Source organism: Natator depressus, chromosome 16, assembly GCF_965152275.1.
Source record: "Natator depressus isolate rNatDep1 chromosome 16, rNatDep2.hap1, whole genome shotgun sequence".
Lineage (NCBI taxonomy): Eukaryota > Metazoa > Chordata > Testudines > Cheloniidae > Natator > Natator depressus.
In genome coordinates, this window is record NC_134249.1 from 6,775,791 (window position 1) to 6,802,370 (window position 26,580).

General features: G+C 53.9%; 1 protein-coding gene across 1 annotated transcript; it reads right to left on the bottom strand.

Annotated features, from left to right (window-relative positions):
• Positions 1–889: 889 nt before the first annotated feature.
• On the bottom strand, positions 890–23,181 carry SAPCD2 (suppressor APC domain containing 2). The gene is made up of 6 exons (XM_074974107.1): positions 22,619–23,181; positions 14,512–14,645; positions 7,406–7,552; positions 6,139–6,240; positions 4,281–4,406; positions 890–3,586 (listed from the first exon to the last, which is right to left on the bottom strand). Exons 1-6 carry the CDS (start codon positions 23,142–23,144, stop codon positions 3,458–3,460), a joined length of 1,164 nt encoding a protein of 387 aa, XP_074830208.1. The 5' UTR covers positions 23,145–23,181; the 3' UTR covers positions 890–3,457.
• Positions 23,182–26,580: the final 3,399 nt, after the last annotated feature.

The following is a 26,580-nucleotide window of genomic DNA, read 5'->3' on the forward strand; positions in this document are numbered from 1 at the left end:
GACCATAGCCCAGCTACTGGGTTGGAAGCTTCCCCTTCACCCCCTGCTGCAGTCAGACCCTGATCCACAGCTGCGGGCCTTAACAAGACTAGGGGCTTGTCTACACGTGAAACGCCACAGCAGCCCCGCGGTAGCCACTGCCTACGCGGACGGGATGGGTTCTCCCATTGGCACAGGTGAGCCACCTCCCCGCGAGGCAGTCCTTAGCTCAGTGGAAGAATTCTTACATCGACCTAGCGCTGTCTATGCCAGGCAAGGCCATCCCAAAAGTGGGCTGCATCCAAACCCCCTCCCAAACTCCTTGCCCCCTCCATTTATATAGTAGAAATGTGCGGCCTGTGACAACTTACCAACATCTGTGGAGTGGCCCCCTGTGAAAATTATTGCCCACCCCTGGTGTCACCAGTGTCACCCCATCAGCCAGGAAGCCCGGCAGGATGGCACAAACAATGCAACCCCTGCATCCCTGGCTGCACCTCAGCAGCCCCAGGCCAACCCGTACACCCCTTAGTTCCTGCAGCACTAGAGACAAGAAAGCCTATTACCGGTCCTGGTTCCACCGGCTCCCCTCCCTTCCCCCCGCAGCGACAAAGGTCCAATTGCCAACCTCAGCCTGCGTCAGGCAGCTTTGACGGTACAGAACATGAACCCAGCCAAAAGCCCCACCCTGCCTAGCATCCAGCACTAGCTCCCTGGTGCAGGGCTCCCTCTTCTGGCAGCAGCTGGGGGCGTTTGCAGGAAGGGTCGCTGTCCCCCGACGCAGTAGCTGCACCTGCTAGATGGGGCTAGCTCACCAAGGGGCCTGCATCCACAGCTGTCATCGCAGGTCGATCGCAGAGAACACAGACCCCCGGTGTTATTTTTGCTTTTTATTTGAAAAAAAGCCTGTGGACTATCACAAGTGTGGTTAGACAATATAAAAACTCACCAAGGAGCTCAGCTACTGCCTACAGAGGCCAAGCTGTAAACATTCACAAGAGGGATTTCATAATGCCCATAGCAGCAGGGGGAGGTAGGGCAGGCTAGGGGACCGGAGCAGGGGAGCCCTCTTTAACCCCTCCTAGGAACAGAAACAAGCACCCCCATGCAGCAGGGCCAGGAGCACACATCTCATGGGAGGGGATGGAGGAAAACAGCCCCAAACGAAAGGTCCAAGGGGTAACCTGTTGTGTGAACAGACACACACCAGGCTCCATGTACTTAAGCACAGAACTGGAAGGTGATCTCATAGCCTGAAACCCCTGGCTTTATTAAGTTCGCCCTGTGACAGCTCCAGGAACCAGAGGACCAAGAATGGCGAGTTCAGCTCGGCTCCGCAGAGCAGAGGGCATGAAGCCTAGAGAACGGGCAGGAGAGCAAAACCAGGCCCAGAGATCTCACTCCTGCTAGATCAACAGATCTGACTCTCAGCAGCTGGGCCTCCTGCCAGTGCAGCTCTCCCCAGAATCTAAGGGGGACTTGCCTTAGAGGGGGCAGAGCAATTTTCTTGGTGCCTGGCAAGAGACCCCCTGTTCTGATACCTGCAGGCCAGGTGATATCATTACAGCAACACCCTGCCTGCCAATCAGCACTGGGGCCCCATTGTGCCAGGTGCTGCACACAATTCTGGGCTGAAGGTCACCTCCTTTCCCACCATTGTTCACAGTCTATTTAGGAGTCGGGTTTATGGCCTTCAGTCAGCCAGGTAGATCAGAGGAAGGTTTGTCAAACTGCTGTCTCAGTGCAATGCTGGGGGGGTGGGGGATGGGAGGGGACAGTAAGGTCCATTCCAGTTTGCACAGGCACCTAGGCTGAGATTTGGGGTGGGTGGAGGAAGCAGGTGGCTGGCAGCTTCGTTAAGGCCTGAGCCAGAAAGAACCATGTCCTGGCACAGCCCTAAGGCTGGTGAGGAGTCACAGGAGACAAAGGGGGCAGCTACAAGAGGCTTTTCTTGAGGCCACTTTTCTGCCCCATTTGAAGGTGGCAGGGTGGAGGATGAATGACGGGAGAATGGAAAGGGGGCAGCATTAAGGGGAGAGGGAAACAGTAGCTAAACTCATGGGGGTCAGCGATGTCCTTCAGTGTCACAGATGCTGCTAGAGCAATATGATCCCAGGGCCCTGCCTGGTTGAGGCACCATCCTGGACAGTTCTGCTCTGATGAGTGTGAAGAGAAACGTGAGGGGAAATACCCTGAGCAGCACCGGCCCCTCCTGGCTCATGCTTCCAGAAAACCCATCCACCCCTGTAAACAGGTCATGCCCTGGGAAGGTGATTGCAGCATTCAGCCCAGCAAAGCAGCAATTTCTTCACCCCTCAGAAGGCAGGCAGAAGTGGGGAGGGAAGGGAACAGTCCATCTGCATCCTACCCTCCGGCTGTGTTTGTTCGGTAGGGAATCTTAGTCCCGAAACCTCTCTGGTTCAGGGGGATGGAGTGGGCTGGCTCCAGGAGCCTGCTAGCTGCTCCCTTGTGCATTTCAAACAAACCAACCAACCAAAAGTTTTTACCCCTGGTGGGTCACAAGGAAAATCTTTCCTATGTTAACTGAGTGTAACTGATGCAGGGATGTGTGCCTGAGTCTGCAGGCTCCCTGGACCAGTAGCTCAGAGCTGGGAACTGCCCTATTCATCTCACTGAGGTGTTAACCCCAAAACTTAATTATGTCAGTTGAAGTGTAAACATTGACTATTTCATCACTACTCCAGACACGAGAGAGGGGCTATCATGCCATGAGGATCTGTACCAGCTACTGCAAATAGGGTCTTGGTGTCATGAGTGGGTGGAGCTTGGGACAGTACCATGGACATTCAAGCTAGCCCGGTGCTGGAGTGAGGGGTTAGGCATGTGAGGAACTAGCCTCTGAGTGGTCACTGTGCCCCTTAGATGCCAACAGGAGTGTTAAGCAGCAATACACAGTCCTCCTCGGAAAGCAGCCGGCATTCAGCCGTGTCACGCAAGGGGCTGAGAACGTAGCAGCCCTCCCGAGTACTGTACAGCTGCAGAAACAGCACCTGGGAGGAGGAGAAAACCTTTGGAGTACGGTGCTTCCCTCACCACAAGCAAAATGGATCAGGAAGACTTGCATGGTGCCCCGCTCAGTTTCCAAGGCAGAAGGGCAACAGCATACCCGAGCGGGAGATGCCATCCAGTCACAACCCAGCGCACAGATGTGGGGAGGTGCCAGAGCTCTGCAAGGGAGGCCTGGAACAGGCTCTGGTATCAGACAGGGATCAGTTCAGGTGCTTTGCTAGCACCTCCCAACCTACCACAAATGAGGCGCAGCATCGCCAAGGAGCAAGGGAACCAACGAGACTTGGGCAGGAGTCACGGCCCCATAGAAACCCACAATAAGCCTAGGCCCCATGGAGGCTCAGACCTGGCGACTGAGGTAGGCTGGCTGGGGCTGCTTTTGCAGCGGTGTCCCTGCCCAGCCCCTCCCCAGAGCCCTGGCCTGGGGTGTGGGAGGTCAGCAGGGGGGCTAGATGAAGGTGGAGTCCAGCTGGCTTGTTTCATGGTTATTTCGGGCCCGTGCCTCAAACAGCTGCTTGATCAGGGCGGATTTCTCCTGCTCCAGCTGGGTGATCCGCTCGCTCTTCTCGGTCACCTCCTGCACAGGAAGGAGGCAGAGCCCTGGTGACAGTGGGGAGCGTTCCCCGTGGGCAGCCAGCCCTTCCCAGGGTCCTGCCCCTCCCCAGACACCCTGGCTGACCAGCTGGATCTCCTCAACTCAAGGTAGTTTCATTTGGCCAGCACAAACCCCAGGCGGTTTACAGCACCAGGCCCAAAGCTCTCACTGCAGTCCCTGGTCACCAGTCCCCGCTTCGCCGGTCTACAAGGCAGGGCACACGACGGGTACACCTGCCCCCACCCTCCCGGCCCATTTCACAGAGGCCAGAGCTGTCAGCTGGCACCAGGTTTCCTCCACCCCCAGCCTCAGTGAGATGGACTCCAGCGGCCTCCAGCTGAAGTGCTCAGTTCCCTGAGCTGTCCAGGCCCCTTGTGCCTTGTGGTGAGATGGCAGAACCAGAAGACGACACCACTCAGCAGCCTCACTTAATTGGGGGGCTCCGAGTATCTTTGCTGTGCAGGGTTCCCCTCTCATCTAGGCCCTTCTCTTAGGCCTGGATCCCACTCCCGCAGCCTTCCTCTCTCCCCCAGCTAACCTCCTCCCTGAAGGGCCCGTCCCTTTGGCTCCCAGCCTGACACGGGGGCTGGCTCCCGGTTCCCCTGCCCTTCCTTTGGCCCCAGTTCCAAGCTCCTGACCCTCTCCCAGTGGGGGGGGAGCTCCCCCACCCCCTCACCTTGGTGAGAAGCCGGTTTTGTTCCTTCAGCACACTGATGGCTTGCTGGGGCCCTGCCAGGGCAGGAGGCGGCGTGGGGGCAGCAGGGACCTGCCTGGTCAGTGCCGACGAGGAGGAGTTCAGAGGCTGGGAAGGAGAGGGAGTTAATCTTTCTGCAGTCTGTCCCCATTAGCTTTCTGCTTCCCCCCCTCGGGCCAGGGCTGGGCTCTCCATGCAGATCACCCGTCACAGCCCTCCTGGCAGCTGATGCCTCGCTGACCCGTCTCCACTAGATGCAGGTCGACCTGGCGTGTCAATACACAGCTCAGCCTGCAGGGGGCACTGCGACCTCATTGCTTAACCCACAGCAAGCTGCACGGGGCAGGGGCACGGGAGCATGGTGCCAATGGACTCAGTTCACCAGCCGGGGCAGCCAGGGAGCTCATCCCTCAGCACCTACCCTCTGCACCAGGGTTTCGTTGAGCTGTGCAGACCTCCACATCCTCGCCCTCACCCCAGAATCAGGGGGCTACTCGCCTGAGAGCAGTGGAGAGCCACATTTGGCAGCAAAGAGGGAGGAGAGGAAAAGAAACTGGCCATGACATGACAGGTGCAGCGGCTGGGTTACATCCCAGGGGTGCAGGGCTTCCCATTCCTGAGGCGTCTGCAGCCCCGCCCCACAGCAATGATCTCGTTGGGTCCCTTTGCAATCTGGGTCTGTCCTCCCACAGCACAGAGACTTTGTTTTAAAGTCTCTAGAGCAGAGCTGGGCAAGCTTTGTGGCCCGAGGGCTACATCTGGGTGGGGAAAATGTATGCAGGGCCATGAATGGAGGGCTGGGGCAGAGGATTGGGGTGCAGGAGGAGGGGCGGAGTGCAGGAAGGGGCTCAGGGCAGGGGTTTGGGGGCAGGAGGGGTTTGGGGTGCGGGCTCCAGCCCAGCGCTGCTTACCTTGAGCGGCACCGGGGTGGCAGCACTGCACAGCAGGGCTAAGGCAGGCTCCCTGCCTGCCCTGGCCCCACGCCGCTCCTGGAAGTGGCCGGCATGTCTGGCAGTGGCTCCTGGAGGTGGGGCGGGGCAGGCGGCTCCGCCGCCCGTGGCCCTCACCTGCGGGTACCACCTCCGAAGCTCCCGTTGGCCGCGGTTCCCTGTTCCCAGCCAATGGGAGCTGCGGGGGGTGGTGCCTGCAGGCGAGGGCGGCGCACGGAACCCCCCCCACCCCGGGTCACAGGGACGTGGAGCCAGCTGCTTGCAGGAGCGGCGCGGGGTCAGGGCAGGCAGGGAGTCTGCCTTAGCCCCCGCTGCACCACGGGGCTGGCAATCCCGCGGGCCCGATTGAAAGCCCGGACAGGCCGGATCTGGCCCGCAGGCCGTAGTTTGCCCTCCCCTGCTCTACAGCCCTGCCATGGGCTAGAACGTGCCAGAGAGTCACAGCTCATTACCTGGGACCAGAGGAATTACCCAACTGTATCAGACAGGGGGTCCATCTAGCCCAGTGGCCTTTCTCTGACAGCAGCCAGACCCAGTGGAGGGGGCTGGAGCCCTGAAGGAGGCAGGGTTATAGCTCTGGATGTTCTAATTATCCACGTACCAGCTAACTCCTTTCTGAATCCTGCTGAAGTGCTTCACCCCTGTGACCTCCTACAAGCGTCCCATAGACCAGGTGGGCTCTAAACCCTTGCTAGATTAGGTCCAAGAGTCTCCAGACACCTGCTCTGGTCTCTCAGCTGAGGGACCAGGCATCCCAACAGGGCCATATTAATTCTGTTTCTGGTCTGGTGGCCCCCTTTATACACTGCTCCCGTTGATCAAATGGAGAACGATACAAACGGTCAGCCCTGGGAGTAGGAGCACCGGTGCTACCAGTACAGTGCTCTCACCTTCCCCGAGGTGGACAGGAGCTCTCTGAGGCAGCGGTTCAATTCCTGCAGCTTGGGTAGAAGGTGACCCAGGTGGCTTTGGTTCCCCTCTGAGAAGAAGTCCTGGAAGACGCAAGGGTGGGAAGGTGGAATGAGGAGCCAGTTCTCCAGGACTTCATGCTGCTGTAATGTGCAAGCAGAGATGACCCAAGAGCTCTCTGGCCTTCATCGTAACTCCACAGGACTCATCTTTCAGGACCCAGCCTGGCTGGCAGGCTGGGTGGGTGGAAGGGAATATTCCAGCCAATGCTGACTTTAGACTGGGGTGGGATGTGCATTTCTCCAGATAGCCCAGGAGGGTGCATGCCAAGGGGGCTGCTGGGGCTCTCATCTCTATTTACAAAACCATCCTGGCCCGGCCACATCTCTGCTCCTGCTCTGGAACGCTGCCTCGGGCAACGACCAATGCCTCATGCCTCAGAGGAGGGTGACAGGATAAGCACATGGCCTAGCCAGCTGGGCAAGGAGGCATAGGTATGTGTGTGCACACAGGGAATGAGGAATCCTTCCTGAATGCCACAGAGTTGATCCCCTTCATTATCCCCCATCTGCAAAGCTATCGGGGTGATTAACGATTATTAAGGCCCAGATCCTCAGAGGTATTTAGGCTCCTAACTCCCACTGAAATGAATAAAGTTAGGCACCTAAATCCCTTTGCAGATCTGGGCCTAAGAGCTTTGGACCCTTCTCCAAAAAGAAAACAATCCACTGAGCATTCGACTGCCTTTTTGGATACAGTTTTGCCTGGGTTGAAGCAGGAGTGATGCCACTGAGGCCAGAGGAGTGACTCCTGCTGGCACAAGAGCTGAGTGGAGCTTGCGATTAAGTCCCACAGGTTAGCTCCATGCTAGGCAAAGCAGGGTTCCCTGTAACAGGCCGGGCAGCTTCTTGGCTCATTTGTGGGACAAGGTAAGAAAGAGGAGGAGGAAGAGAAGTGACCTGTCATATGTCTCTTCCCCTTCGCAGGCTAAGTGATCCCAGCTGCCCTGACCCCTCCAAATGTGCAATTCCCACATGTACCCACTCTCCACTGACTTCAGTGGGAGCAGAGTGTCAGTGCCAAGTGCTTCTGCAGATCTCACCCCATGTCTCCATTAGATCGTTAAGGGGAAGTGATATTAGAACTTGGGGTCTTTCCAATCTCTGGATTTAACCAGTCCTTTATCCAGCGCCCCCCAGGCAGAGCACTCGAAGGTGAGACGGTCCCTGGAGCAAACCCCACACTCACATTTGTGGTTTTGTTTTTCCCCAGGTGTTTCTGGCGCTCCTGCACTGTCTGGATCTGCTGGTGGTACCATTCCCAGGCCCGCTCCACCATCTCCAGCCCCTGGAGCAAGAAGTCCTTCTCCTGCTCCAGCTCCTTCATTTGCTTCAGCTGCAAGACACAAAACCCAGGTACTTTAATATCCCCTCCATCCAAATCTAGGGGACGTTAATCACACCACCTGCCATCCTGGGAATGGGCCCTGAACCCAGGGCTGGGGGTCCCCAGACAGCCTCTACCCAATGGCTACTGAAACCACATGGACTGAGAAGCTACGAGGGCGATAGCCCCAGCCAGGGCACCACCTACGGGAGCTCTGACTGGAGCATCACATGGCTCCACCAATTGGTCCAACTACACTATTTGGGTCCAGTTCATGATCACATCAAGCACAGAGGAGAAGCTCTGCCTCTAGCCATGGCACATGCAGGAATTCAGTTACTAGCTGCAGACCCTGCAAGGACAAGACAGGTGAAAGGTGGCTCATCCCCTTTCCCCGGTGGCAGCTTCAGAGAAGCAGGAGCAAAGAGTTCGGTTTCCTTTAGGGAAAGAGCTGCCAGATTTGGGCATCCTGACATCAGCTGATAAGCGAAGGGATGGAAAGCTTGTCTCTGCCCCCTCCCCCCTTCTCATGGACCCTGGCATCCCGTCAGCCTGCACATTCAGCTATAACCAGCCTTCAAGAGGATGTGGACCTAGAACAGACATGGAGAACTGTAGCATGGGGCTTCTTTACACTGGAATATGAAGCCTGGCTACAATCAGAAGCTCTGGGGTGGGGATCACTCATGGGAGCCTCCTTTCTCAGCAAGTTTAGGTGTCCCTTTACTGCTGCACCATACTTGCATCCAAGAGACTGGCTAGATCAGAGTTATATGGACATGTTTGTCTGGTTAGATCCACAAAAAACCCCTTTACCCAGCTTATAGAATTGTAGGACGGGAGGGACCTCGAGAGTTCATCTCGTCCAGACCCCTGCACTCACGGCAGGACTAAGTATTATCTTCCATGTAATATCTTTCAGTATTATGTTTCAATGTCCTTTGAGTTTGGCCTAACGGGAGGTGGGGACCATGACACACCAGTCTGATCCATCATGCAACTGCTGCAAATCGAGAGGAAGACCGACAACCAGAGAGCAGATTCATACCCAGATCACTACTACTCAGAAGGTTCTTGCTCCATGGGAAGCGGGTTTCTCGGCTAGGTTGAACCAAATGCAGGTCATGGGAGAGTCTCCCCTCCGAACACCCTTCCTTCCTTGTTCCCCCAGGCTGTAGCGCCCACCCTGCCCCACATTAGATCAGTCCTGTTGCTCAATTAGAAATAGTGGCTTAATAGTGTCTGGGTCAATAGGAAACCTTTGCATGGAGATCTCATCTCAATAGCCCATGCATCCATGGCAGGATATTTCCTCCTCTGAGCTGCAATTAAGCATTTCCCTTATCACTCTACAGGAACCTGAAGTTTAGTCTCCAGTGCATGATGCTGGATCTCAGATACTCCGGTGCTCTACACGGCAGTGCTCAGAGATATTTAAGGGAGTTAGGTGCCAGATTCTACAGGCTCCTTTGAAAATCCCTGGTCATTTAAGCCAACATCTTCTAGCTTTGGTGCCTAAAGCAGCCACCTTACAGAAGTTTAAGGCTGCGAACTCACACTGTGTGGAACATTTTTCATGTGAGAAAGAATCAGGGACCCAGCGAGAGCCAATGGCCCAGAAACCAAGTGGGTGCAGTTCCCATGGACAGCAAGCGAGAAGGTGTAGCCGTCTCTGCCCCCACGTTTGTTTGCATGGCAGACACACGACATCATGGGGGTGTGGTTCCGCTCTCTCTCCAGCCAGCACAGATGCCAGCAAGGCTGTAGCTGCCACCAGGTAAAGAAGATGGCTCTCCAGACAAAGTTGGGGTATTTCCCCCCCTCCCCCAAGGCTGCTGCACTATGATTAGGAGGGGAGCCCCCCCCCATAATCCTAGAGGTGACTCACATTAATTTTACCCCTTCTTTAAAAAAGGGACAGACTGGAAGGTTTTCAGCCACCCCAGTGCTACACTCCAGAGGGGCTGCAACCCAACCCAGAGGCAGCCAGCCAGCTGTGGGGACAGGAGCGAGAACACCCCACTCTGACCCGAGTCACCACTGCCCGCTGGAGGAGCCCCAGCACAAAGGCTGCTCTGTCATGGCAGCAATGCAACAAGCGACCAAGCAACGAACTCCCACTATGAACAGTGCAGGTCCCCACAGGCAGTTCTCAGCCAGCTGGTCACCCTCGGAGAGCCCAAGCTCCCATTTTGCAGGCAGCATTGCAGAGACCCTGCTGTGGGGTCTCAGATTTCAGAACAGACGTGGCACCAGCCTCGTGGATTAGCCTCACGGGCACAAGCTGTGTATGGGGTATTTGTTTCCCAGCATCTGGAAGAGATGGATGCTCCCCTGAACCCAGAGAAAGGGGTGTGGATACAAAGCCTGCCCACTCAGGAATGGGCTTAGTTGCGGGGGGGTGGGGGGTGGGCAGGAGAGGCATTGCCCCCCAAACTGCAAGCCTCAGGTAGGCGTGGAATTCCCCACCCCCATATGCAGTCCCATTGGCCTGGCTAGAGCTGCCCCACCACATACAGAAGTCAAACTATGACCTCAGGACACCAGTAGACGTTATCAACAATATGCTAACGGCATATTGGGCTGCATTCATAAGAGCATTGCCAGCAGATCGAGGGACATGATTATTCCCCTCTATTCAGCACTGGTGAGGCCACATCTGGAGTATTGCATCCAGTTTTGGCCCCCCCACTACAGAACAGATGTGGACAAATTGGAGAGAGTCCAGCGGAGGGCAACCAAAATGATTAGGGGGCTGGGCACATGACTTACGAGGAGAGGCTGAGGAAACAGGGCTTATTTAGACTGCAGAAGAGTGAGGGGGGATTTGATAGCAGCCTTCAACTACCTGAAGGGGGGTTCCAAAGGGGATGAAGCGGATGGTGGCAGATGACAGAACAAGGAGCAGTCATCTCAAGTTGCAGTGGGGGAGGTCTAGGTTGGATATTAGGAAACACTATTTCACTAGGAGCGTGGTGAAGCACTGGAATGGGTTACCTAGGGAGGTGACAGAATCTCCTTCCTTTGAGGTTTTTAAGGCCCGGCTTGACAAAGCCCTGGCTGGGATGATTTAGTTGGTTTTGGTCTTGCTTTGAGCAGGGGGTGGGACTAGATGACCTCCTGAGGTCTCTTCCAAGCCATATCTTCTAGGATTCTAGGAATAAAGCTCAGAGCCATGCATCTCCCTGTCAAATCAAGTTTTGGCACTTTCATTTCTGTAGCACCTACCAACTGGAGATAATGCAAGGCTTCAGCAGTGTGGGCTAGAGACCCTAGGTGCTAACCTGGGACCTGATTTGTGACCCTGGGAAACACTTCGCCTCCCTGTGCCTGCTTCCCCATCTGTAAAATGGGGGTAATGATACTTATCTCCCTGTCTAAAGAGCTTTGAGATTCACTGATGAAAAGTACTACTGTTATTATCACCTATTTAGACGTTAAGGTCTTTGGGAAAATGACTGTCTCTTACTATACATTTGTACAGCACCTAACACAATGGGGTCCTGAGCCAAGCGGGGGCCTATAAGCACTCTCCTAACACAAATAAGTAACAAGCACTTTGAGATGCTTGGAAGAAAGCGTCTATAGCTGTATATAGCAGCCATAGTACAAACAAGGGACACAAGCAACTGCATGTTTAAAACCATCGCAGGAAGTGATTGAGTGCACACCTACGCAGCAACAGCAAGAACTATTAAAAAGCCATTACAGAAAAATCCTTTTCAAACGGCCACATCGTGATGAAGCTAAACACCCAAAATCCCTGCTCCTCCAGGCTGCACCCCACCCGCACAGCCCAGAGCCCACACCCTTCCGGGCTTCGCTTTTTCAAACACAAGATGTGGTTGCAATTCAAACGTTGACCCGCCAGGCCTGTGAACCGAGCACAGCAGAGCAGGAGGTGACTGCGAGCATCCAGGGATTTTAATATTACTAAGGGGAGAAGGCAAGTTTAGACACCACTTGAGTGCTGCTCACGCATCTCATACTCTGGGTATATAGCGGGCTCACATAAGGGGGACTCAGCTCATAATCCCAGAGGCCATTCGCATGCACTTCACTTCTTTAAAAGAGGGACAGACTGGAGGTTTATCAGCCTTCCCAATGCTTCATGCAGCCTGCCAGGCGCCCGCAGCCACAGCAATCCGTTGCTATCCATGCTAGTCACAACCTGAGCAGACAGGCCAGCGGACTGCCCGGGACATACCCAGAGGAAGTACTGCAAAGCCTTGGAGCTGCACAGGCTGCTGCTCAGAGGAACGAAGAGGGTGCTGTACGTCGCGAGGACGCCCATCCAGCTGTGTCCGCAGCCTGGCGCCAAACGCCCTGCCCTGGGCCTGGCCAGGCCAGTTACCGCGGTGACCGGAGGAAAGGACAACATCCCACTCGCCGGTGGGACAATGGCATCTCTGCTCGGCGAGCGGATGGAAGGCATCTAGTCAGCTGGCAAGGGAGGCGGGTGGGTTACGGATGCTGGCGGAGGCAGCTTCCAGGATGGGAGGAAGAAGCAGGGGTTCCTTCCACTCGAGTGGGGATGGCCTGGATGGGGGTGCACGTTAGCCCGGGATGCTCATGGATGAACGAGCTTAACCTCTGGTAAAAAGCCTCGCCCAAGCTGCAGAGAAGCCACCGGGGAATAGGCCAATCGATGGACTCAGTGAAAGACAAGCCAGCCGGATACACGCTGTCCTGGGGCCAGTGCACAGCCACTCCCAGCGCACACGGGCGAGAGGGGTCAGCCCCACGCTCCACTCCCGCTGCTGGGGCACAAGAGGGCTGTAGCAAGGTGCTAGGGATTCAGAGAGGGCTCTGGTGTCCAGCACCTTTTACCCAACGAATCTGTATTCTGGGAAGGGACGGATTTGTTTTTAGGCTGATCAGGAATAACCACCCTCTGCCCAAGGCTCCCAAAGCACTTTACAGCCTCTAGAGAGAGGAGAGGAAGGCTTGTCCAGTGGTTAGAGCACTTGTCTGGTCCATGGGAGATTGGCATTCAATTCCTGCTCTACCACAAGCATGCTGCGTGATGCTGGGTAAGCCACTTAGTTTGTCTGGCTCAGTTCCCCACCTGTCAAATGGGCATAATAGCCCTGCCCTGCCTCCCAGGATCGAGAGAGTAAAGCCTGTGAGGAGCTCAGACTTTATGGCGCTGGCGGCCAGAGAAGTACCCCAGACAGACAGAACACCCCAGTGGTCAGTCAGTGCCATTACCACCATGCTCCAGCTGGGGAAAGTGAGGCCCAGACCGGGGAAGGGACTCGCCCACGACCCGACAGATGGGAATCGACCCTGATCTGCTGAGTCCCAGGCCACAAGGCCAGCGTACCTTGCTTCTCCAGCTGCGCCTATTAGCAAATGTTAACATGGAGCACTGAAGTCAGTGATCGCAATCCACAGTGCTGAACGCTGCGTCAGAGAGCTGGGGGTACGGGAGTTCCCCTTAGCCGACTCCTATCCAAGTAAGGGCCCCTCTCCATCCCAGAAACAGCAACCCAGAGTGTCCAGTCTGGCTGAATGGAGGTAGAAAGCATAGCTTTCCTCAGGCTTCTATCATTCCCCTGCAAGCGCTTCACAGCCCACGCCCTGCTCCATCTCCCACAGTGAGCAAAGGGGATTAATTCTCAGCACTGCTGCAGCTTGCTTTAGCAAATGAGCTCCTAATTCGTGTGTGCAAAGCCCCCACTAACCCCTGGGGCGGGCCAGGCCAGGAATCAGAGCGTGTTATGTGGCCGACAGGCGCTGTGCCGACATAATCAATTCTGCACAAAGGCAGCCCACATGCCCCGTCAGCTCCGTTCAAATCGGGGGGTGGTGGTGGTGGGGAAATAGATGCTGACATTTGAGAAGGGAAAGAACCAATGCAGTAGGGCAGCACTCTTAGGATAAAATAATGTAAATTAAATTGCACGCAAGGTACACAAAAGGCAGGAGCTTCCATTAACGTTACTAATTCAAACTGCCCATAGGCAGGATTTGGGATCATGAGCAGCGTGGGTGAGCTGATAATATCATGAGTACTTTGCTCTCTATCTACGCAAGGTACTTCTATTGCACACCATGGCTCTCCAGGGGCCAAGTCTCCACCCTGCTCTGGGGCCATAGAGAGGGAACAGGCTCCCTGGCCTTGGTGCAACTCCAACTTACCACTGACAAAAGGTCTCTTGCGGGGCGGGGCGGGGGGGATTATGCCAGCTGAGGATCAGGCATAATGGACCTCTGCTCCACTGTGCTCCAACCCTTCCCCACCATGCCAGTGGTGGCTGGGACAGGAGAAGGTAGAGAGTCCTCTGCAGAGGAGAAATTCTCCACCAGCCATCTACTGCACTTTTAGTGCAAAGGAGACTTAATAGATTACATGATCCAGCCCCAGGAGTTTAAGGCCCTGATCCTCAAGTGACATGGGCCCAGACAGATCCCTGCACCAGCACAGAGTACAACTGAGCCTGTACTAGGCAACATATGTCTTGGCATTTAATTTCTCTGGTATGTTTGCAAAGACTAAAACATGAATCTCTGCTCTGAAGCCCCGATGCTCTGCCACAGCATTTCGAAGTCAAAGGAGCATTTAACTCTGCAGAGACGCAGCAGTACAAACCCATCCGTTTGATTATCACACTACAGCAATAGGCGTTTACAGGCTACCTAACATCCTTGACCGTTCCTTTTGCATATGTTGCAGGACAGAGGGTGACTTGTAAGAGACTGCGCAGTGATGCAATCAATACATGTTAAAAGAAATATCGGACTCTCTCACTAATGCCCCACAAACCCCAAGGTCATGCTGCCCCGTAGGACAAGTGTAACCCCAAAACACCCAGGGTGGACCAAGAGCGAGACTGGACAGCTCTCCTTCCAGTACATCCACCAAGTAGCAAACAGCAGGTGGGACAGCAGAGCTCCTAGTGGTTGCAGCTACTCCTGGCAGGAGTGACAGTGGCTGGGTAACCAGGCCAGAACTGCTCCCCTACCATGCCATAGTCCACCCCGTTGGTGATGGTGTGTCTCCGGTGCTCACCGCGACCTCTCTCATGCCGCCGAGCGTCCGCCACCCCCGTGCCATTGTCCTCGCCATGGGAGTGTCCTGTGGGCTTCCCATCGGCACCTGCAATGGAGGAAGGACATGCACGTTTTGAAGAGGGCCCCATGCAGGGACATACACCCAACACGAGAGGATCAGAGGATTTCTCCATATATTCTAGACCCTTTACAAAAATAAATAATACAATTTAAAAAGACCGTTTAACCCATTAAAGTCCTGGCTGAGCACCAAAGAGGAGTCTGCAGGTTGGGGTTTCAGCCTTGCTCCGGCAGCCACTCACCTGGCCATGTCTGGGTATTGCAGAGGTCTCAGATGAGCGCATGATCTTCTGCCCCACGTGTGCTGCAGCGCAGTGCACATCTTACATCCCAGTAACTCCCATGGGGCAGGATCTCACGGGTTCAAGTCAGGGAAAGCGGAGGGCCGGGCCCACCAGCGAGCGGCCAATGCTCACATTTATACTAAGAGCCAGTGCTGGAGGAGAACGTAACACTCTCACCTCTACTTTCTCTAACCAGGGGTGGCGGGGGTGAGTGGAGAATTAATCACAGCTCCCATTAGCAGCAGCAGCAACAGGTTTAGCAACTTAAGAAGTCAGCCCCATGTTACAGAGGGTGGGGAATAGGGTGACCAGATGTCCCGATTTTATACAAACAGTCCCAATATTTGGGACTTTGTCTTATAAAAGCACCTATTAGCCCCCTCTTCCCCTGTCCCGATTTTCCACACTTGCTATCTGGTCACCCTGGTGGGGAATGAAGGAAGAGTACATTTTCCAGCTCACTGCAGGGGAAAGGAGCCCTCACCTCACCATCTGTACCCAGCACTCATGCAAATCCAACCTCGAACCCTTCCAGGGACCAAGAACAAACATATTTGACCCTGGTACGGAACCACTTAGGGGAGATCAGATGCCAGATACCACCTCCTCCCAGAACCCAAACCCTCAGCTACCCACACATCAAAGGACGATCCTTGTCGCATCAGCAGAGTGGGCAGCCCACGCTGCCAGTCGGATGGGCAAACGAGACCCACCAAGGTTCTCCTGGAAGATTCCGTTAAGGAGCAGAGCTTGGCAGCTAACTGAGATACTATCCATAGACCCCCTGGCCTGCTTAGGGGCCTTGCCACATTTAGTCTGCCAGTGACTCTGAAGCAGGTCGATCCTTCCCCATTTTGCCACGTGGCCTCCTGCGCTCATAGAGAGTACCGGACAGCCAAGAGCCACCCCATTAAATTATACTGGCGCCTTTGGTGAAGGGTGCCCGTGGTTTGTTATGCAAAGGTGCTGCTTGGGGCCATAGGGAGCAGGGGAATCCACTCTGGGTTCCACAAGCGACCTGCTGGGCACACTGGATCAGAGCTTGAGACTGTCCTTTGGTGGAGCCACGCCGGGCACGGGGAGACAGGAGGGTTCAGTTTCTTTCTGGTCAACACAGGTCAGGTGCATTCAGTACGAAAAGCTACGTTTACCTCCTGCAAACCCTCTCAGTCAGTCACCAGGGCCAAGGCGATCCCATGACCTGGGCTGCATTGCCCACCAGCCCCAATGGCTGGAAACAACCAATCCACCAGCACATGTTAGGGAGAGCGGGCAGAGCGGGGCCTTCAGAAAAAGTTGTGTAGGGTAGATTAGAGCGAGGACATGCCACTGGCTCCACCTGATCAGAGAGGTGGATCAGTCCAGGGGTGTGTGGGTCAGCTGTACACATGGGATTCAAGGGGCTTATAAAGCAGGCCCCCCGATTTGATTTCACGAGGGCCATGACCGACTTTGGCGCTTGTCTCCTATAAAGGGCAGGCTGCTTCCAGCCAAACACTGCATTAGTCACCACCTGGCCAATTAGACCCTTAATGACTCCCGCTGCCTAGTTCTCTCCAGGCTTTTGCTGCCAACCCTTCTAATCTCCATGCAAAGTCACTGGCTCCAGCACAAGCTGCCATGCTCAGGGCTGTTCTACATTGTTCAACACCAGACGTTTGCCTCTTCCCTGCCCTGGCTCCTGCAGTCTATGTTCCCCTCCCCAGCCAGCCCAGGGAGCACGCCAGGCCACCCCCAAGCTCTCACATGATTTTCCAGATCAGCAGCAGCTGATCTGCCACTGGGTCAGCACAGAGACCAGTTCCTGAATGTATGGAGACAGAGCTTTCAATGGGTTTCCTTCTCGGTGGAGCCACTTTGCACAGCACTGGAGTCAGCTGTAAAGTTCATCCATATGATTTTATGGAAAACACCCCCCCACCCCCATGACCCCCAGGTGTGATCAGTGCCAAAGGAGCGAGATTAGCCCTGAGAGCACAAAGGAGTTTGCTTTTGCCCAGTGTCCTGCAGCGAGGTGCTGAAGCTGGTACCCATCTTTCCAGGGCAAGAGCTGCCCGCCTGCTTCCTCACTCCTGCTGCCTCCCCTTTCTCCAGCACCCCAATTTCCCCTGCTACCTGCAGCAGACCCTCGCACCCCCTCACCTTTTCACCTCCCACCCACTTCATCTCTGCAGCTTGCCCTGCCTCTTGGCACACAGACCTCTTTCCTGAAGGCAATCCTGGTTTTCTTCATTAAACTAATCCCTAAAGCATATATGGGAGCCCACTTGGATGAAGAGCATCACAGAGGTAATGACCAACCACAGAGGCTTATGCTGCTTTTACAGGCTTGTGTCTACTGCAGATTTGGACACTGCTGAGAGTGAAGACTCTGGATTTTAATCCCATCTGACCCTCTAACTCAGTGGGTAGCCGTAGGCAAGTCGACCGACCTCTGTGCACCTGAGCTAGGCCAGATGAAAGACAGAAGATAAAGCAAGAATCTTGCTAATGACCAGATGCTGCATGTGAGCCAGCGTTCCCTGGGGGAGAGGAATCAACTCGTCAGCAGTTGCAGATGGAAGGGACCTATTAGGCCATCCAGGCCCCTGCTCTGCCAGGGCAGCATTGCTCTCTGCAGAACACGTACAGCTGCCTTGTCCAGTCTAAGTTCAAACAGGAACGTGAGAGCAGCAGCCCAGCGTCTTGTCTCCAGCAGTACCGTGTCGCCAGATGCCTCATGGCAGTTTTACACTTTCCCCACCAGGCAATTATGCCATAAACTGCCGAAGGGGGAAGTTTCTTCTTTACCCTCCGATGGTTAGTGTTTGGCTTGTGCAATAGAAGTTATAACAAGACACCCACCCATATAACTGCCCTGTTTCCATTTTCCTGCCTGTGCTCCCCTTTCCCCTCCTTAGCACTCAAAGAGGGGCCACTACAACTGACAGGAGCTTCAGCATGGCAAGGGCAAATCCCAGGTGAGTCAGGAGCTGGGGAGGGATGAAGGATGGGCCAGTAGTTCAGGCACTAGCCTGAAATTCAGCAGCAGCTCTGGGTTCAATCCCCTGCCCTGCCACAAACGCCTAAGAACATAACATAAGAATGGCCAGACTGGGCCAGACCAATGCTCCATCTAGCCCAGTATCTGGTCTTCAGACAGTGGCCAATGCCAGGTGCCCCAGAGGGAATGAACAGAACAGGTAACCGTTAAGTGATCTGTCGCCCATTCCCAGCTTCTGGCAAATGGAGGCTAGGGACATTATCCCTGCCCATCCTGGATAATAGCCATTGATGGACCTCTCCTCCATGAACTTGTCTAGTTCGTTTTTGAACCCTATTCTAGTCTTGACCTTCACAACATCCCCTGGCGAAGAGTTCCACAGGTTGACTGTGCATTGTGTGAAAAAACACTTCCTTTTGTTCATTTCATACCTGCTGCCTATTCATTTCATTGGGTGACCCCTAGTTCTTGTGTTATGGGAAGGAGTAAATAACACTTCCTTATTTACTTTCTCCGCACCCGTCATGATTTTTATAGACCTCTATCATATCTCCCCCCGTAGTCGTCTCTTTTCCAAGCTGAAAAGTCCCAGTCTTCTTAATCTCTCCTCCTATGGAAGCTGTTCCATACCCCTCATTTTTGTTGCCCTTTTCTGAACCTTTTCCAATTCCAGTATCTTTTTTGAGATGAGGTGACCACATCTGCACACAGTATTCAAGATGTGGGCGTACCATGGATTTATATAGAGGCAATACGATATTTTCTGTCTTATCTGTCCCTTTCTTATGTAAATTTTTTCATTAGTAGATCTCACCTCTTTTGCCAAGCGCTTTAAGTACCATTATCTCAATTTTACGGATGGGGAAACTGAGGCACAGATACCCTGTTCAGTGACTGTCAGCACAAGTTCTTATGTTCACCAGCTCGAAAGGCCAATAAATTGAAGATCAATCCTCTTGCCACATTTCATCTCTGCAGCAAATGCTGAGTCTCACCTTTTCCACAGCTTACTGGAATTCAGAGCAGAACTAAGTTGCACTCAGACGAACATTCTCATCTTAAGCTCTCAGTCTGTTTTGATCCCTCTCTAATGAATTGTTGGATTTATTTGAGCCTCAGTTTCCTCTTTTTTATGATACAAGAAACTTTCCCTCTGGTTAGTCATCCCATAACTGCCTAGCAAACAACAGGATCTCTTACACCTTCCCCTGAAGCAGCTGGTGCTGGCCCCTATAGGAGCAGGATGCTGGGCTAGATGGTCCGATCCAGTAGAGCAATTTCTGCGGTCCCAGAACCAGGTATAATAAAAATGATTGGCTTGTAAGCTATAACAGGGCACTTCTTGAACTGTGATCCATGAACTACAGGAGGCATGCGGAGCACTTGCTAGTTCAACAGTTCAATAGCACTAAAAGACAACTAAGAACACATGGCATGCTTTCCCAATGTTCTTTGCCATTTAAGCAATTGCTGTAATAGCAACAGGGATGCTATGTGATCACAAAAAAAGGGCAGGTGGCCTCAGCAGTCACAAATGGGGCTTGATCCACAAGATCAATCATTCCGCTGAGATGAGGTTCCCACTAAATTAAAAAACGGTTGAGAGTCTGTGTTACCACCACGTTGGTTATCAAACTTAACTCTGCCGTTCGTTCGGTCACATTTGCTCAGCTAGCAGGGGCCCTTTCGCTGACACACAAGACATGGCGATCAGTCAGTTAACCTGAACCAACTTCTGAACGGCTGCATTTCTAGCCACCCGCGTGATGTCACCTACATCACTTTAGGCAACAGGACAACTATGGGCATGTTAATGTTAAGCCCCTAATAGGTCTTGTTCATCACTATAACAGACAAGTCACCACATGATGAGGAATACAAGTTAAAGGGGCAACAGCGGTGGATTGGGAGCTGGAAACTGGAGTCAAGTATATATTGTGTAAGATATGCTGTACAGAGCCTGATCTGAAGTCCATAAAAAGAATTCCGCTGGCTTCATGGGCTTGCATCAGGCCCATAAGGAGTGAATTTTCTGTTGTCTTACATCAGAGGGAGAAACAGGTTTGCACTGCTTGAAACCAGAGCTGCAGGTGTTGGACACACCCTGGCCTTCTGCCCTCTCTACCGGAGCAATCCAGCAGCAGTGGCCCTTTTCATGATTTGAAACTATGAAATTGCTGCTGTGGCACCTGCGGAAATTCAGCAAACTTCCCCACCCCAGAGGAAGCGTTTTCTTGATGTGAAAACCATCCGAAGGGTCAGATATTTCAGATCCAATGACCAGATCACAGCCCAGCAGAAAATAACCTGCACCAAAGTCTTCAGGAAAAGCAGATGAGGCTGTAAGAGCGTGATGGCACTTATCCAGTAATCTGCGCTCCATGTGAATATTGCAATTACTCCTCCACATGATTCTGGGGAGCCAGGCTAGATTCCATCGTCCCCCCTCAGCACCTCACCTTACCCGCTCCCCCAGCCAATGTTCCCAGATTCATTCATGCCCCTCAAAGGACCAGAACAGCCTCAAGCAGGGAAAAGAAGTAATCTATTGAAGACCGTGGTGGATTTTAAAATCCACAACGTTCAATCACAATAAAATCTGGTGCATTTTTATTTTATTTTGGTTTTGTCAGAATGCAGGTTCTGAGAGACAGATGTCAGCCTGGCAGGCGGGGGGATGGGGGAGGGAAGGAGAAATAATAATCATTTAAAAAAAATCATACAACTCCACAAGACTAATGCAGGCAATTGGTATCCACGCAGCCACACACTACCATCCTTACTCGTAGTGAGTAGCATCTTTGGGCAGACAGTGATACTCTTGCTCACATGGAAAGGTAACGGACATTTTGAGTAAGCCATTTTTCAAGATGCCAAGTAGTTTTCAATGACTCTTTTGAAAGGCCGACAAACCGGCCCTTACTCTGCATGCCGTGTTGTTGGAGCCACGTCGGTCCCATGATCTGAGCGAGACAAGGCAGGAGAGGTCATATCTTTACTTGGACCAACTTCTGTTGGCGAGAGAGACACGCTTCAGAGTTTACACACAGCTCTTCTTCAGGTCGTCTCAATGAAGTCAATGGAGCTGGATGCTACTCAACATGAGCATGGGTGGCAGAGCGTGGCCCGAGAGCAGGGGCCCCAAATCCTGCCACCTGCTTCTCTGTTTGTTGCCAGTGTAGAGACACCCCCATCCCCAAATTACTCCTTTAAATCAAAAGCGGCTCTCAGCTACAGCTGTGCAGGCAGAGGAGGAGAGACCAGTCAGGCTGGGAGTTTCGGGCCAGGGCGGTGCGAGGGCATTAATCGAGACAAGATGGTGGCTACGTCCCCTGGAGCTGCGTGGCCACACAGCAGCCTATTGAGCGCCGCGCAGGTGCTCAAGGAACCTGCCCAGGGACCAGCTGTGGCCGGGACGCCCCCGCATCCCCACCTACCCAGCCCCCAACCTGCGGCGGCCGGAACACCCCTCCCCCGACCCCAACTGTGCTGTGGCCGGCCCCAAGCACGGCTGGGGTGCCCCTTCCCCAGCCCAGACCTGGTAGGGTTGGGGGAGAGGCGCCTGTCTTGCAGCCCCAGCCCCCAGAGCTGCCGAGGCGGGGAAGAGGCACCTCTCCCCCCACAGCCCAGGTGCTGCTGCGGGGAGCCCTTTCTCCCCGTCATAGCCCCTGAACACCCTCCTGCACACCAAACCCCTCAGCCCCAGCCCAGTGCCCGCACCCCCAGCCAGAGCCCTCACCCCCCAGCACCCCAACCCTCTGCCCCAGCCCTGAGCCCCCCATCCCCACCTCAGGGCCTGCACCCCCAGCCAGAGCCCTCACACCCCTGCACCCCAACCCTCTGCCCCAGCCCTGAGCCCCTCATCCCCACCTCACGACCTGCACCCCCAGCACCCCAACCCTCTGCCCCAGCCCTGAGCCCCCAACCCCACCTCAGGGCCTGCACCCCCAGCCAGAGCCCTCACACCCCGCCTCCCCAACCCTCTGCCCCAGCCCTGAGCCCCTCATCCCCACCTCACGACCTGCAGCCCCAGCACCCCAACCCTCTGCCCCAGCCCTGAGCCCCTCATCCCCACCTCAGGGCCTGCACCCCCAGCACCCCAACCCTCTGCCCCAGCCCTGAGCCCCCCATCCCCACCTCAGGGCCTGCACCCCCAGCCAGAGTCCTCACACCCCAGCTCCCCAACCCTCTGCCCCAGTCCTGAGCACCTCATCCCCACCTCAGGACCTGCACCCCCAGCACCCCAACCGTCTGCCCCATTTCTGAGCCCCTCATCCCCACCTCAGGGCCTGCACCCCCAGCCAGAGCCCTCACACCCCTGCCCCAGCCCTGAGCCCCTCATCCCCACCTCAGGGCCTGCACCCCCAGCACCCCAACCCTCTGCCCCAGCCCTGAGCCCCCAACCCCACCACATGAATTTTGTTATGTGCATTGATGCACATAAAATTCGTTCCACACCTGGGTGAGAAAAAGTCGAGGCAGCACTGGGTGGGGGTCCAAGCAGAGCAGCCAAGCCGAATCCAAAGGCGAGCCGGAGGCTGGGAGGGACAGGCAGCCTGCGCAGAAGCTGCCGAGGGGAAGGCTCTAGCCCCAGGAGCGGCGAGGGGTCATGTGGGAGGAGGAAAGCGGGTCTGGCTCAATCCAGCCAGCACCAGCGCCCCAGCGGGGCGCAGATACCCCCCACCCCGGGGTGCGGATCTCCAGCCACCCTCCCGATCCTGCCGCACTCACCTCTGCGCCTGCCGTGGCTCTGCCCCCCGCGGTCCCCCTCGGCCCGGTGCGCGGGGGCTCCCGGCGGGCTGGGGATCTTCTCCATGCTCCGGGACGAGCTGCCGGCGAACCCGCTCGAGTACCTGCCCTTCTCGGCCAGCGGCCTGGGCTCCCCTTGCCCTCGGCCCGGCCCGCCCTTGGGGGCGGCGGGGCGCGCCTTGCCGTGGGGGTCGCACCCCCCCGGGGCCGGCCGGGCCGCTTTACCCCCGTTCGCCGGGCTCAGCAGCGAGGCCCGCAGCCCCAGCACGAACCTCTCGAAGGTGAGGTAGCCGCTGGCCGGGGCCGCCTGCCGCAGCCCCTCCAGCACGCCGGGGGGGAGCTCCCGGGCCTCGGCCCCCTGCCAGCGGGACTCGATCTCCCGCAGGTGCACGTAGCCCCGCCGCCGGTCATCCAGGATGTCGAAGAGGGTCCGCAGGCTCTGCAGGAAGGCTCTGGGCAGCCCCTCAGTGCCGCAGGGCAGCGAGCGAGCCCCGCGCTCCGGAGCCATCGGGGCCGCCGACCCCGGGGCAGCCGCGGGCTCGGCGCGCTGGAGATGGTTCCACCCACTTCCGCGGGGAACGCCGCCTGGCTCCGCTCCGTGGGTTTCTTTCATTTTTTTTTTTTTTCCTGAATGGGGGCACCCCTCTCGGTTGACGTCACTTCGTTAGCATTCTCCTTTCTCATTGGCTGGCGATGGGCAGCCCCGCAGGCTGATTGGCTGGGGAGGAAGCTGGCCGGTTTGATTTTTCCAGCGCGGCAGGCCAGCCCTGCAGCTTGGTGTCATTTAAAACCTAACCCAACCCAGAGAGCCCCCTACAATGGGGCGCTGAGATCCCCCCAGCCGCCCTCTGCACCCGCCCTTCACGTTGGGTTTCTCTCCGCCACGGGGGAAAGGCCGGGGAGGGGGATATTTTCTACCTAATCAATGCACGAAAATCCCCAACTTTTAGTCTGTTCAGACAGCAGGGAGCTCAGGGGCCGCCTTTGTGAACAGTCCGGATTGGACCCCTATGTCCCCTACCACCACTTACACACCTATGGCTGTGACACTCGCAGCACCCATCGCTGAACTTCACCCACCACCGGGAGTCCTACATTTGGGAAGGATGCCCTGAGGTTGGGTGGGTGTGGCCCCCCTACCCCAGCCAGGGGCAAAAGCCTTGTCCCTAGGGTGAGACAAGGTTCCGCAACTTTCTCTTCCTCCTGCAATTAAGGGCTGTGTTTGTGGGTGTCAGTGAGCCATTTAAAACCTCACCTACACATTTCCCCCCTCTTTTTAAATACATCAACTCACTCAGATTGTCCCAGACCTTGAGACAGCCACGTGTATCTGGGGATAAAACAGCCTAGAAAATTCTGCTGCAACCCTACCAAAACAAAAGCCAGGCGGTTTGACATCTCTGCTCCTAGCAAAGGACGCTACATGCCTAAATGCCATGCTTGCCCTTGCTCATCCGGTGTGCCCTGCCCTTATAAACAAGAAGGAAAGTTATGTGTGGATCTATTCCTCTGAATTACTTGTACTAACAGCAGATACATAATGGGTACACTCATATGTCCCCAGTTCTTAACAAAGCAGGTAGGTCTTATTTTAGGCGGACCAGACTGGAGCTTCTCCCAGCAGCTGTCCAGTCATTTGTAATGTTTTAGTTTCACCTTTGTGGAGACTTGAGAGAACCATAAATTATCTACCCCCTTTTTCCTTTTTCATGTATTGGATACGAGTCTTCCCCACATTTTGAATGGGATGCTGAAATGAACATGCTCGTTTTCCTTTAACTTTCACAAAGTCTTAATGGCCCCAGATATCTTTGTGCAACAGTATAATAATGGATGTTGGCTGAGTTTTGGGGGAAATGTAGTTAATTCACTGCTGCTGCAATCACTGAACAGGGAATGCACATGTATGTTTCCACAGGTTCTACATGATTAGTGTCTATTCTCAGTGACGGACTGTAAGATTTGTGGAGTATGCATAAAGAAAAGGAGTACTTGTGGCACCTTAGAGACTAACCAATTTATTTGAGCATAAGCTTTCGGCAGTACAGCTCACTTCATCGGATGCATACTGTGGAAAGTGTAGAAGATCTTTTTATACACACAAAGCATGAAAAAATACCTCCCCCCACCCCACTCTCCTGCTGGTAATAGCTTATCTAAAGTGACCACTCTCCTTACAATGTGTATGATAATCAAGGTGGGCCATTTCCAGCACAAATCCAGGGTTTAACAAGAACGTCAGGGGGGGTAGGGAAAAAACAAGGAGAAATAGGTTACCTTGCATAATGACTTAGCCACTCCCAGTCTCTATTCAAGCCTAAGTTAATTGTATCCAATTTGCAAATGAATTCCAATTCAACAGTTTCTCGCTGGAGTCTGGATTTGAAGTTTTTTTGTTGTAATATCGCAACTTTCATGTCTGTAATCGCGTGACCAGAGAGATTGAAGTGTTCTCCGACTGGTTTATGAATGTTATAATTCTTGACGTCTGATTTGTGTCCATTTATTCTTTTACGTAGAGACTGTCCAGTTTGACCAATGTACATGGCAGAGGGGCATTGCTGGCACATGATGGCATATATCACATTGGTGGATGTGCAGGTGAACGAGCCTCTGGTAGTGTGGCTGATGTGATTAGGCCCTGTGATGGTGTCCCCTGAATAGATATGTGGGCACAGTTGGCAACGGGCTTTGTTGCAAGGATAGGTTCCTGGGTTAGTGGTTCTGTTGTGTGGTATGTGGTTGCTGGTGAGTATTTGCTTCAGGTTGGGGGGCTGTCTGTAGGAAAGGACTGGCCTGTCTCCCAAGATTTGTGAGAGTGTTGGGTCATCCTTCAGGATAGGTTGTAGATCCTTAATAATGCGCTGGAGAGGTTTTAGTTGGGGGCTGAAGGTGACGGCTAGTGGCGTTCTGTTATTTTCTTTGTTAGGCCTGTCCTGTAGTAGGTGACTTCTGGGAACTCTTCTGGCTCTGTCAATCTGTTTCTTCACTTCCGCAGGTGGGTATTGTAGTTGTAAGAATGCTTGATAGAGAATGCTTGATGTAGTATGCATGCGTGTGAACTGGTGCACCATTTTTTCCCTTTAGTTTTCTAGCTTTTGCCATCAAAGCAGCATGGAGCTTATAATTCTTTTTATTTATTCATTTATTTATACTTATTTTATTAAATCTTGAAACCTGATGCTACATAGAAGAGATGTTAAAGCAACATCCACATTTTGATTTGAACTCACAGGAAATGTAGGATATGGGCAGAAATTAATTCCCCCAGCGGTGATCAGGAGGTGCAATCCATATGGCCTTTTGTCAGGGGCTTTGTATTTATAGACATCTCTCAAGACTAAAACTCCAGCGGCAATTTGTCCAGTTACACCAAATTCTTCCTGGAGTCCCCCACAACCGGGTGTGTGCTGGAATACCTCGACACAATAGGGTGAGTTAAGAAAACATTTCAACATCCCACCTGAATTTCCTGTCTCTTGTAAGTTCAGGTCACACCATGAAAGGGCTTAAATATTTCTGCCTTTTGCATGGAAATTTTAGTCCAGATTTGCCCACAGTGAACTGGGATGTAATTGCCCATTGCAATTCAATTCAATGCTTTGCAATATTTTCCACACGAATATATCCTCTGGAGTCTGTCATAAATCAGATGACACACATCCTGCTCTTTTAAACTACTTCCATGAGCAATAATACAGTTAAAGTGAATGAGAGAGACTCATGTGGATTAGGTAATAATAACTAGCTCTTAAACATGGCTTTTCATCAGCAGCTCTCAAAGCACTTCACAACCTTTAATGTATTTATCTTCACAACATCAGTGTGAGAGAGATTCAAACTCTGCTTTTACAGTTGTTTACAATCCAGTAGGACGAACTCTCCTGGCTTAAAAAAAAGAATAACTTCAGTTCTTTCAACATAACTGATGCAAGTTGCTTATT